This window comes from Nyctereutes procyonoides, unplaced genomic scaffold (assembly GCF_905146905.1).
Source record: "Nyctereutes procyonoides isolate TBG_1078 unplaced genomic scaffold, NYPRO_anot_genome, whole genome shotgun sequence".
In the NCBI taxonomy this organism is placed as follows: Eukaryota; Metazoa; Chordata; class Mammalia; order Carnivora; family Canidae; genus Nyctereutes; species Nyctereutes procyonoides.
In genome coordinates this window covers 23,970,847-23,984,010 of record NW_026575146.1, presented here as the reverse complement: position 1 = coordinate 23,984,010, position 13,164 = coordinate 23,970,847, and the positions used below count along the sequence as shown (strand labels likewise).

Genomic DNA, 13,164 nt, shown 5'->3' with positions numbered 1-13,164 from the left:
GAGAGATACTACATGTTTTGTTTTAATCAAGGTTTGGAGTCATGTTGTTATGTAGCAATAGATACCTCATACACCCACAATATCAACATCTATGAAAAGGCACTAATAAGATTTCTTTGAAAAGATTAGTTTTCAAAATACAAATTTTCCCTCCAGATGAAGACATTCTGAAAGCAAATGGTAGGAAACCAGCTCGAGTCAAATAGGAAACCTGTTTACTAGCACCTACAGATCATGCACTCAGATCTACAATGTAGGAAACTGTTTACCTGTTATACGAAAAAACAGAGCTCTGTCAAGAGGAAGCAAGATAGACAACAAAGTAAGAAAAAAATGATGCTGTCTCTTCTATTGCACATAATTCTTAACTTTCTTGCATGGGATAGAAAAATAACAAATAGAAACTTTCTATTACTGGGGAGAAACCATACTTCGACTGTTTATTTCTCCTAATTTCCTGAAGTCATTTAGAGATAGCCTGTGCCAAGTATATATCAAACTGAGGTCTTGTAAATCATTTTAAGAGTCAAACAATGTAAGCCAAATGAATATCCTATGTCAATCTTGCAAATAAAGACAATACATGAAAAGAAAACAAAGAGCAAAATGGGAAAATGTGCTGTTTCTAGAATCAGGATGTATTAAAAGCAAAAATGAAAGCCAAGTTTGTTTTCTTCCTGCTGGAGATAAAATTATCAATCTCCTGGAACACGTATGGTTTTTTTCTATGCATAAAGACACATGTCAATAACTCTCAGGAAAGTTCCCTCACTACACAGATTTTCACATTCCCATGCCAATTCCCATATGCTGTAAACTCAACTACTTTAAATAGCAATGTTAATATTCAAAAATCAGATACCATATTTCCAGAAGAGAGATCTGCAAATAGTAAGAAATGAAAGACTGAGTATCTGCAGACAGAACATCTACTTTAGACAAGTAACTTCCTGTGAATGTATTTTTCTCTGGGGACAAAGTATGCAATCAGAGTTTCATTCTGCATAAGAAAGTATGGTGCAAGGAAGCAAGAACTAGTATATACGTGCAAGGCAGGTGGCTTCATTGGTCCCAGAGTCAATATTGTTATTCTGTGATGTGAATGTTCATGTCCTTGGCTATATAACATGAACCAAATGGAGCATTAAAATAAAGAAATAAATTACAAAAAAAAACCCACAGATGACCTTTTATTTTTTATTTTTTAAGATTTTATTTATTTATTCATGAGAGACAGAGATTGAGAGAGAGGCAGAGACACAGGCAGAGGGAGAAGCAGGCTCCCTGCAGGGAGCCTGACATGGGACATGATCCCGAGTCTCCAGGATCACGTCCTGGGCTGAAGGCGGTGCTAAACCGTGGAGCTACCCAGGCTGCCAAGATAACCTTTTATAAAAAATAAATGGAAAAAATAAAAATAAAAATAAAAAAAATAAAAAATAAAAAATAAATGGAATTACACTCGTAGGTGTTAAAAAGGGCTTAAGTGGAAATGCTAAAAATAAGAATGCATGCATGAATAACCATGGTTTTTATACTTATTATTTCATTTATTCTCAGAAAAGAGAGAATTATGAATTTACTAGAGTTTTAGATGTTATCTGACTTCACTTTATGGTGAATTTAGGCAAAGCAATAAGTACTTTTTAATTTCCTCCCTGCCCTAAAATTACCCTCAATTACTTACATCTCTGTATCCATCCACCAGATTCCCAGAAATGTCTCCTGCTATGTCTCTACAACCAGCTGGGCAGAATTTGCTGGAAAAAGAAAATAATTTATATTTTATTAAATTATACTTAAACTAAAAAGTATTATACTTAAGTGTATTTTCTCTCCTCCATAGAACATGCAGGAGAGAATATGTTGTTTTATTTTTTAATTATTTAAAAAAAAATTTTTTAGAGATTTATTTTAGAGAGACAGTGTACACACACACATGAGCTGAGAGGGGAAGGGCAGAGGGAGAGGGAGAGAGGGACTCTCACGCAGACTCCGTGTTGTGCACACAGCCTGATGTGGGCTTGACCCCAGCACCCCAAGATCATGACCTGACATGAAATCAAGAGTCAGCCATTGAACCACCTGAGTCACCATCGCAGGCACCTCAGGAATATGTTGTTTTAATGACAGATCGGAAATCTGACTTGTGAAAACACAGACTAGTCTAAAATGTTAACTTGAAGGCAAGTTTTACACAATAATTATTTGCTTTATAAGGATTCATTATAAATTCGATCACACAATGAGGTTCTCTAATGCATCGTAATTGATTTTTTTTAAATTTTATTTATTTGTTCATGAGAGACACAGAGAGAGAGCGAGAGGCAGAGACATAGGCAGAGGGAGAAGCAGGCTCCACGCAGGGAGCCCAATGCGGGACTCGATCCCGGGACTCCAGGATCACGCTCTGAGCTGAGGGCAGGTGCTCAACTGCTGAGCAACCCAGGCGCATGAAATTGATTGAAAGGTGTCCAAAATATTTTTTTATTTGTATTTACTTTCTTAAAGTTTATTTATTTATTTTAGTAATCTCTGCACTCACCATGGGGCTCAATCTCATGACCCCAAGATCAAGAATTGCATGCTCTTCCGACTGAGCAACTAGGCACCCCTCCAAGATATATTTTTAAAAAAGAAAGTTTCTAAACACTATACATAGCATAATCTTGTTTTATAAAAAGATGTTTAAAACATATAAAATAACAACTTGGATTTTTTTATGAATATAAAGAAGACAGGAAGACTATCTCTGCATTCTCTTCAAGAGTAGTATTTTGAGAGACTTTCACTTTCTGTGCCATGTGACTCTAATATCTTGCTTCAGCCTCCTAGCACTATCCAACAGGAACTTAATGGAGTCCACATATATAAATTTAAATATTCTAGTTGCTACATTAAAAAGGCAAGAAGAAAAGGCAAAACTAACATTAATAATATATTCTAGTTAACACAATATAATCAAATTTTACCATTCTCCATATAATTAACAGAAAGAAACTGTCATCAAGATATTTCCAGCCTTTTTTCTTCTGTACTAAATCTTCAAAATCTGCAGTTTATTTTATACTCCTAGCACAGCTGACTTTGGACTAGCCACAGTTTAAGTGCTTGATAGCCACACACAGCTGGTATTAGATAGGGATGGTCTACATTAGTTAAAAATTACTTTTGCAATCAGAAAAAAAAGTATATATATATTTTTTCAGGTTTATTGTGGTAAAACTGAAAAATTGTAAGATATTTCAAGTGTATATTGTGATGACTGGGTATATATTACCCAGCTAGTAAATTAACCTATCCAACAACTCACATATGTTAATATATAGATATATATATTTAAATATATATATAATACATTTATTTTTGGCAAGAACATTTAAGTTCTACTCTCAGCAAATCAATTATACAATACAGAATTACCAGCTATAGTTATGGTACACATAGATTCTCAGACCTTATTCATCTTAGGGCTGCATACATCAATCAAAAACATGAATATCTCTGTATCAAACACATGACTAGTCATGTTAAGTCTAATACATAAAGACTAAATAGACTCCTTAATTTAGTTCCATTTTGTTGTCAAATGAATTTAGGGTTGCACTAATCAGGGTTGCACTAATCAGTTACAAAAACCTTATGACTTTTTTTTTAGATTTATTTATTTATTTGACAGTGAGAAAGAGAACCTGAGTGGGACAGGCAGAGGAAGAGAGAGAGAGAATCTCGAGTCGACTCCACGCTGAGCATAGAGCTGCAGCAGAGCTCGATCTCACGACTCATGACCTGAGTTGAAACTAAGAGTCAGATGTTTCACCGACTGCACCACTCAGGTGCCCCAAAACTTGTTGACTTTTAAAGCTTTCTACATTTCACAATTATAGATGAGGGAATGTGGACCTGTACTAGTCACCACACCTCATCTAATCTAAATACTACAGAGTGGCTGGACCAGGGCCTAGATGACCTGGCACCATAATATCACCCTGCAGGCCCGAGTATATTCTGTTCTGTAGGGAGACAGGAAATGACCACTGATGCCCAGAGATCCTATCACCACTGGGACTCTAGAGGTATGGCTAGAAAGATCTCAGAGAAAGTTGGCATATGTCCATAATGACAGAATGGCAACTGGGATGTCTGGGTAGCTCAGCGGTTGAGCATCTATCTCTGGCTCAGGGCATGATCCTGGAGTCCGGGATCAGGAACCACATCGGGCTCCCCACAAGGAGCCTGCTTCTCCTTCTGCCTGTGTCTCTGCCTCTCTCTGTGTCTCTCATGAATAAATAAATAAATAAATAAATAAATAAATAAATAAATAAATAAATCTTTTAAAAAGAAAGAAAGAACAGCAACTATACAGGGCAAAGATAATTATTGGTCATTTTTATTGTCTATTTAAGTTATTAGTCATTTTCATTTTTGTTTCTCTACTAGACTTAATATTAGTTAATGCTAGAATTGATTCTGCATGTAAAATAATCTCATTAGAATGTCTGAGTTGGTCAGGACCATGGACTCTTAGGTCTGACTCTGGGTATACTCATTAAGTGTGTAGCCCTGGGCAAGCCACTTAACTGCTTTGAGCCTCTCTTTTCAGGAATGACAGACCCTACCTTGCAAGCCTATTACAACATCGACATGAGTTATTTATATGCAAAGTCCAAGGAGCTATGACTGGCATTAAGACAGTGGTCTAAGGAGTTATAGCTGTTGTTACTAATGTTATGGACAGTCCTCTCTGGGCCAGTGGTTCTCAACAGGGAGTGGATTTTGCCTGCTCTGAAAGACATCTAGCAACATCTGGAAACATTTTTGGTTATCACAACTGGCACGTAGAGACCAGAGGCCAGGGATACCGGTGAATATCTAACAAGGCACAGAACAGCTCTTCACAACCAAGAATCATCTAACCCAAAATATCAATAGTTCCAAGGTTGAGAAATCCTGCTCTAGATGACTCTTACTTTATAGACAAGGAAATGTACATCCAAGAGATTAAGTAATTTTTCCAACGAAAGTAAAGCTGGGAATCAAAAATTTCACCTCCTATTCTCAGTAGGTTTTTCCTTTGTGAGAAAGAAAAACTGAAATCCCTCTGAAAGTGAAGGAATTACAAAAGTCACTTCCAAATGCTGGCCAGGTTAAAACACACACACACAAACACACACAAACACACACACACTCTAGACTGCACTATGGGTCACTGGTACCACAGTAGAACTCAGAGGTCAGCAATTACAGCTCATGGGCCAAATCCATGCTGCTGTTTATTTTTGTAAATAAAGTTTTATTGGAAAACAGCCACACATATTTGTTTACATATTGCCCTGTTTTTGCATTACAGCAGCACCAGAAACTATGCAAAAGAGACTGCACTGGCTGTAAACTCTAAAATATTTACTATCTGGCCCTGGACAAAAAGTTTGTTGAACTCTGCTATATTAGAAATTACTAAAAAAAAAAAAAAAGAAATTACTTCAAATATTCTTCATTGCTTGGAACAAAAACGATCTTTAAAAGATTAAATATAAATAGTATTTTATCTGGTTTAATGTGAAGGAATACAAAATGTCCAGCAACATATGCCTGTAGCACCGTATTTACCTGTATTCTGTCTTCAAATAATGGTTAGCTCGTTCCAAGCATGTTATTAAATCTGTCATAAATAAAGATAATTGCAATTAGAAGACTGAATGGAAGTTAAGACTCATGCTCAAAATTTTTAAAAATAATTTTAAATAAAAAAGGATTTTTAAAAAGCATTCACTATCTAGTTATTATCTGAATTTTTCCACTTAAAAATAAATCAAAACTGGGAACACTGTCTTCAGGATTTAACATTTCTCTTTTCCACCCCAACCATGGTTTTTCAGCAATCGTCCAGTGAATTTTAACAGAAACTACTTCAAACAGAAAAGCCAACAGTGGTTCATTACTATCCACCCACATGCCTGCAAAGATCATGTGTATAATAACCTTCCTTGGCAAGAGGAAAACAATTTCAAAAGCCTGACACGGTTCATAAAGAAGGTTCAGGAATATTTTAGTTTAACAATTTAGCTAGTAGCATCTGAGTGAGCATGGAACTACATATTTACTGAGAATACAGCCTTTCCACTTTAATCAGTCAGGACCAAGGACTTAAAAAGTGGATGCTCTTTGGAATACAGAACTGAATGAATGCTCAGCAATGGGCATGCTAAGATGCTGTGGATTTTAAAGCATTTAAATCAACCTAGGATAGTTTCCAAAATACTTCACACTTGCTGCAAGTAGTTCTTTCTTTCCTTAATATTTTCAGTAGTTCTTATGAAGCAACAGACGGTGACCACTGGCCATGCTGGGGCCTGCTGGGATTGGCCAGACTTGATTGGCTGAGAGGGAAACGAATGGTGCACCCCCTTTCCAGAGCATTTCTGCTCAGGGACACTGACAGCAGAAAATCTGGGCACTTCTGGGACTCTGGGCAGACATGGAGTGCACTGCACAGTAATCACTCTGGAACACAAGAGGCCGGGATGGGAGGCCATGCTTTCCTCCGTCATCAGTTTCCTGTTCAAGTGTTAGCTCCATGGTTAAAGCACACTGTGACAGCCCATGTTGATGTGAGCATATGTGGGGGGTGGAGGGCAGAGGGGGTACTGATTAAAAGGCTTGCCCTCTAAGCTGAGGAAGGTTGGGGGAGGACTCCAGAAAATAGCCAGACCTTAAAATCACCCCAAAGACACAAGGTTTCTAGAAAAATGAGATCCACCCTCTCCCACAATAGTCAGCTAATCAATCTAACATGTTTGATAAAAGTATTCTGAATTCTGATCTAACTGCTTACAAAGACTTGCATTCCTCTCTTCCTTCACATATTCTGTATCTGAGGTCGCAATTCTGTCCAGAGATGGTGATAAGTAGCAAGAGGAATTCTTGGACCCAAGTTTACAGATCTGTGTTGATTCTTCTACTATACCTGGATGGTCACTGCTGGCATAGGTCAGCAAAAATCCCCGCCCTGAAATGTGGGATCCACTTGCAAAGCGAACAGTGACTTCATTCGTGTTCAGTAGGAGTTCTTTGGGAACAGCCATACTTCCACAATACGGTCCTAAAAACAAAGCACACTTTTAGCACATTCAAAATTTAGACCAGCACAAAGGATTGATATATGGTGGGTTTTTTTTTTTCCTTAAAAGTCAAATTTAGCAGACAACACATATATACAATTATAATTGTTACTCAACAGAAATTTTGCTTAATATGGGAACTGATAATTAGTGCCTAAATGTAGACTTGATTATAGTGACAAGCCAAGGGGAGAAGTGGCTAATTCCAGATAAGCAATAGGCTAGAACTAGTTAATTATCAACAACCCAAGAGATAAGTTTTAGTTTTTGTAAAGAAGACTAACAAAGGTCGAATACATTTGGTAGTCAAGAAAATGTCACAAAAAAAAAAAAAAAAAAAAAGAAAATGTCACAAAGGTGATATTCTAGGGGCCTCCTAAATTTGCTAGAAGAAACTCACAAATTTTCTTTTTTTTGAGGAGGTTTTCAGAATTAAAAGACTGTCCAATGCATGCTAACAATCTTATTCTCATGCAGTTTACACATGAGAATAAGATTATTATTTCTCTCTTACAGTACCTTCTGGTTTATCTGCATAGTTTGTTTTGATTTGGAAAATAAAGTTTATAAAAAAATAGAAAAACACCAAAAAAAATAGAAAAACTTCTAAAGGCTTCTGAAATACTATAGTATAAATTATGCAATTAAGAGTATAACACACACACACACACACACACAAAGAGTATAACACATTGTTTCTAGAACAAATGAGTTGAAAAGCAATAGGAAGCTCCATAGGGATCCTTGGGTGGCTCAGCAGTTAAGCGGCTGCCTTCGGCCCAGGGCATGATCCTGGAGCCCCGGGATTGAGTACCACATCGGGCTCCCTTTATGGAGCCTGCCTCGCTCTCTCTCTGTCTCTCATGAATAAATATATATATATATATATATATATTTTTTTTTAAAGGAAGCTCCATAAATTTTCAAAGAACAAAATTAGATTTGGAACTAAAAAAGAAAAATAGACCTTCCTAAGACTACTCAAGTTAAAGTCTAGTTTGTAAATAGTCATCTTGAAAACCACATATGTAAGACATAATAATTCTAGGAAAATAGAGATTAGCAAGCAAATTTTGACAACAAGAATTCTTCATTAACTTCTCCCCAATAAAACACTATGGAAAGAGTCGTCTGCAACATCAGGCAACAGTCAACAGTGACAAAATCAGGTTAAGGAAGGAGGAGGAGGGAAAGAAAAAGGTCCAGGAGAGGGTCATGAACCCAACTAAGCATTCCTCTCCTGCTATAAGAACCAGATTTCTCTTTTGTCCTGTCCAGGTCTCACATGTGGAAGATGTAACCGAATAAAAGAGAAATGTAGAGCGTTTACCGTCATGCTTCAAATCTCTGTCGTTCCCTATTTTTAAATTATAGTGAAATCCAAATTTAAAAAGATGACTTACCTCTTTAGAGATACTCATTATATATAATTACTTACATATGTTAATACTAGCAAACTGCTTAGAATAGTAACCAGCAAATAATGAGAGCTGTGGAAGTGCTTAGTAGTTACTAGTAAATAGTTAAATAAATGACTACATTAAAACAAGCAAATAAATAATGTCTGTTTTCCTTTTAGACTGTGTTCCATAGGGTTAGAAATTTTTCTATCGATGGGCACCTGGGTGGCTCAGCCAATTAAGCGTCTGCCTTCAGCTCAGTTCATGATCCCAGGGTCCTGGGATCAAGCCCCATGTTGAGGCTTCCTACTGGGTGGGGAGTTTGGTTCCCTCACCCCTACTCCCACTCCTCTCCCTGCTCATGCTTGCACACACATTCTCCCTCTGAAATAAATAAATAAAATATTTAAACAAAGAAAAAAGAATTTTTCTATCCATCACTTTATGCCTAGCAGCTTGTACAATACCTGGCATGTGGTGGCCTTCCAAATATTGTCAGAATTGAGATGAAGTTAAATGTTCTTCTATTTAAAACACTTTTGAAAAGCCAAACCTGATTATAAAGATGTATAAAACATTTAATCTTGGCATTTTAAAATATCATGAAGTCAGGAAGAGGAATGTGAAAAAGCAAGACAGGAAAGAAAATCATTAGTGTAATAAATATACAGATGTTCAGGAAACTTTAATAGTGCTCACAGCATGGTAGAGAAACATTTTATACTAAATCCATTTTTATAGTAAAGTAGAATGATAAGCATTTTTCCAAAATTAAAGTGAGTCAGATTAGAAAATCATAGATTTTACGATTGCAAAACTCGTACTTGACTTTTGCAACTTAGTTTATTTTACATAGGTTTGAAAATTCTTTTGTTCTCTGCCCAGATAAGTGAAGATACTTGCTTTGCAAATCTAAGAATGAAAATGAAATAACTAGTAACTTGTTGCTATTGGCAAATCAGATATTTTTCTAATCACATTTATCTTTTCCAAGAGGAAATGATAATGTATATATATATATTCCTCTCCAAATGGTGATAATGATAATCTCTCCTCAAGTTTCCATAGCATTCCAATGAGTCCTAATAAAAACAGTGAGGTAAGCAAGTCTAAATTGATGATCAGTGAGAACTTGTTTGGATTTTTTTAGTTGAAATATATTTATATATATAACACTGTAAATTCAAGGTATACTTGAATTGCTTATTCATTTGATGAATAAGTCATTCATTCATATTCATTTGATACATTTTTATGCTTTAATATGATTCTCACTGCAAGGAATAATTAGCCACTCCATCATGTAACATAATTATTTCTTTTCATGGTTGGAGTAATTAGGTTCTAGTTTCTTAGCAAGTTTGGTGATTATACAGTTGGCCCTTAAACAATGTGGTGGTTAGAGGTGCCTATGCCCATGTAGTTAAAAATCCATAGATAAGTTCTGATTCCCCAAAAACTTTTTTTGAAAGATTTTATTTATTTTAGAGAGAGAGGGCGGCAGAGGGAGAGGAAAAGAGAGAATCTCAAGCAGACTCCCCACTGAATATGGAGCCCAAGGGAGGGGGGAGTGCTTGACCCTAGGACCTGGAGATCATGACTTGAGCCCTGAGCTGAAATCAGCAATCAGATGCTCAACCAATTGAGCAACCCAGGCTGCCCCCCTTGACTCCAAAAACTTCATGACTAATAGCCTACTGTTGACCAGAAGTCTTACTAGTAACAAAAACAGCACATATTTTGTATGTTACGTGTGTTATATACTGTATTCTTTTAATAAAGTAAGCTGGTGAAAAGAAAGTATTAAGAAAATCATAAGGTAGAGAAAATACATTTATGGTACTGTACTGTAAAAAATAATTCATGTTTAAGTGACCTGCATAATTCAAACCTGCATTGCTCAAGGGTCAACTTTAATTCAATACTGTTGTCTAATATAAATATATATATATATAGTCTATATTCACCACACTGTGAATTAGATTAGGGCATATCTGCTACTCATTGTAAGCTTGTACTCTTAAATAACATCAACCTATGCACCCCACCTCACCCCAATCCCCTGGCAACTATGCCCTTTTACTCTCTGTTTTTATTAGCTTAGCTTTTTTAGATTCCACAAATAAGTGCTGTCATACTGTCCTTGTCTTTCTCTGGCTGACTTATCTCACTTAGCATAACGCCCTCAAGGTCCATTCCTGTTGTTGCAAATGGCAGGATGTCCTTTTTTTCTCATAGCTGAATAATTGGAGTTTTTTCCTTTTGGATTTTTATGGAACAGTTGAAAGGAAAGGTTGCAACACTACATATATTTTACACAAAGAGATAAGAGTGCATGTCATCACACTAAGTTGTCATACAATACATATAATTTCCTACATCAAAAAAAACACACAAGTATAGTAAAACTCCAATTTGGTTGTATCCTCCCAAAGTCAGGATGGGAATGTAAATATTCCTGGAAGAAGTTCAAAGATAAAATGTAAACACACAAACTCCTTTAATCACCGTTTACACCCACCCCCACCCCCCAGGCACCAATCTCTCTCCCATTCTTTTTTTTTTTTTTTCTCTCTCTCTCTCTCTCCCATTCTTACCAAAGTACTGCAAAAAAATGTAACTAAACCCTGGAGGGGATAGGACACACCCTCTACATATCGACACAACATTAAAAGTTACTGGTTCATCATGGAACAACCATCATAATAGCAGGAGGCTGCAGTAGGCCAGCTTCTAGGCCAGAAGTCCAATGTTGGCTGTGGTATCGCCTACGGCCAAACATCTAATTATTTCCTGTCTGAAGGCCTGACGGATGGGTCCCTTTTCACAGAATGGAAGTTAATGACTGCATTCCTAGAGTTAAAAGGGAAAAGATGAAAATGGGAAAACATGAGTGGCAGTGAGAGGGGAAAAATAATGAATGGGAAAGCAGTGAAGGATCCGACTGGCCTGTCCCAGGCAATGTTGTCAGCTCTCAGCTGAACTCTGTTGAGGATTCTTAGCTCTTCTTATGAAACAGCCTTTCTCCACCCACGCCCGGCCACACAATGTACTTCACTGTTAGAACTCTCCAGCAAGGCTTCAAACAAGGCTCCACACTTAGATTCCTACATTCACAAAGACGATTCCGAAGGAAACCCAGATGACAGCTTGGTGACTTCTAACTCTGATCGTGGTCACGGCCACTTCCCAGGCAGTGTTCCTGGACTGGGAAACCTTTCTCAATTCACAGTCAGACGGAACCCCAGTCTTTCTAGGGAGGTGGGGGTGCGTCTTAAGAACTTCAGTAGACCCAAGCATAGGCCTCCCAGCTCCGTATGGGTGTCTGCTTCACAACCAGCAGTGCTGTGTGTCTTGCGGCCCTTGGACTTGCGAACTCCCACTTTCCATCTTACTTTGTCACCTCCGATTCCCATCAGGCTGGGGCACAGCGGAAAGGCAGTTCATCAAGCAGGCAGACAAATCGGGGCAAAAGAAATACCTCTACCTTTTGTGAAACATCATTGGTAGCCCTGGATTGTGGGAAGAGCTATGAGTGATACCAAATGGAATGGCACTGTGGCATTTGGCACCAGACATGAGACCAGGACCTAGCAGACAATGGACTGATTCCTTGGACAAAGGAGTAAAAGGCCAGGAACCGTAGGAGCTGCCTTCAGCGAGCACAGTAGGCCAGTTCGTCTCAACACATCCCTTGTTTGGAGCTACTGTTCCATGAGCAGCTGAGGGGGAAACCCTTTATCTTGCCATGTGTGAATAGAAGAAAACTGCCCTACAAGGAAGAATAAACTGCCCCAGAGCCAAGCGCAGAATCCTCTTGCTTCTCTGGCAATCTGACAGTGCATTCGTTCTGCAATTTATGCTACTACCACATTCTCTGTGGACTGTCGGAGACGCCACATTACAAGGCAATAATAGGTTAATAATAACTGCTCCTAGCCATTTGGGGCGATTATATGCTTTTCATCTTGAAACTGATGAAGCAAAGTTCTTGTTTATTCTGTGAAAGGGAGGTGTTTAAAGAGTGGCGAGCATACCATTAAAAAAAAAGAAAGAAAGAAAGAAAGAAACCAGACACAAACCCAGAGATCCCTCCCCATCCAAAAGTGTACTGTCAAGTGGTGAAAAACAGACACCTGACTCTCGGGAGATCTGTCATAAATCAAATTAAACAACAAAAACATCCTATAACTTTCATTAACCTACCAACACTCTCTGAAACGCATATTTAATTTCTCATGCACGGGAGGAACATGCCCAAGAGCCTAAGTGACCTTCCAGGGAGAGTCACAGCCACATGGCACACAACCAGCTGCCAGGAAAGTGGTAGCTGGCACGGCCCAGATTTGTGCTCAGAGGCGTGCTGATAAAGCAATCTCCAGAAATGCTGAAGCTGCAAACGCCTTTACGCTTGTGTCCATTTTCCATTTGTTTTTTTTCCAATGCAGTCAAATGGCACAGTCTGTCCTTGCTTGCCAATTGCAAGAGGGTCATCGTACAAAATTACAGAGTTTTCAGGGCCATTTTCTTTGAAAAGGAGGGAAATTAGCATAAAAAAAGGATATTCCTGGACTATGCTATTAAAACCATAGTCACGTAAGAATGTAAGTAGTATCCCTGGAGAGTTTTGGTCTCTGGTTCCC

At 37.8% G+C, this 13,164-nt stretch overlaps 1 protein-coding gene across 2 annotated transcripts in view; it reads right to left on the bottom strand.

Annotated features, from left to right (window-relative positions):
• DCBLD1 (discoidin, CUB and LCCL domain containing 1) overlaps nt 1-13,164 on the bottom strand; it is a 66,164-nt gene that overhangs the window by 20,728 nt on the left and 32,272 nt on the right. For both annotated transcript variants that reach the window (XM_055310483.1, XM_055310484.1), the window contains exons 3-5: nt 6,968-7,102; nt 5,611-5,662; nt 1,688-1,760 (exon numbers count right to left, since the gene is read on the bottom strand). In XM_055310483.1, coding sequence (XP_055166458.1) covers nt 1,688-1,760; nt 5,611-5,662; nt 6,968-7,102 — 260 coding nt within the window. The remainder of the gene's footprint in view (nt 1-1,687; nt 1,761-5,610; nt 5,663-6,967; nt 7,103-13,164) is intronic.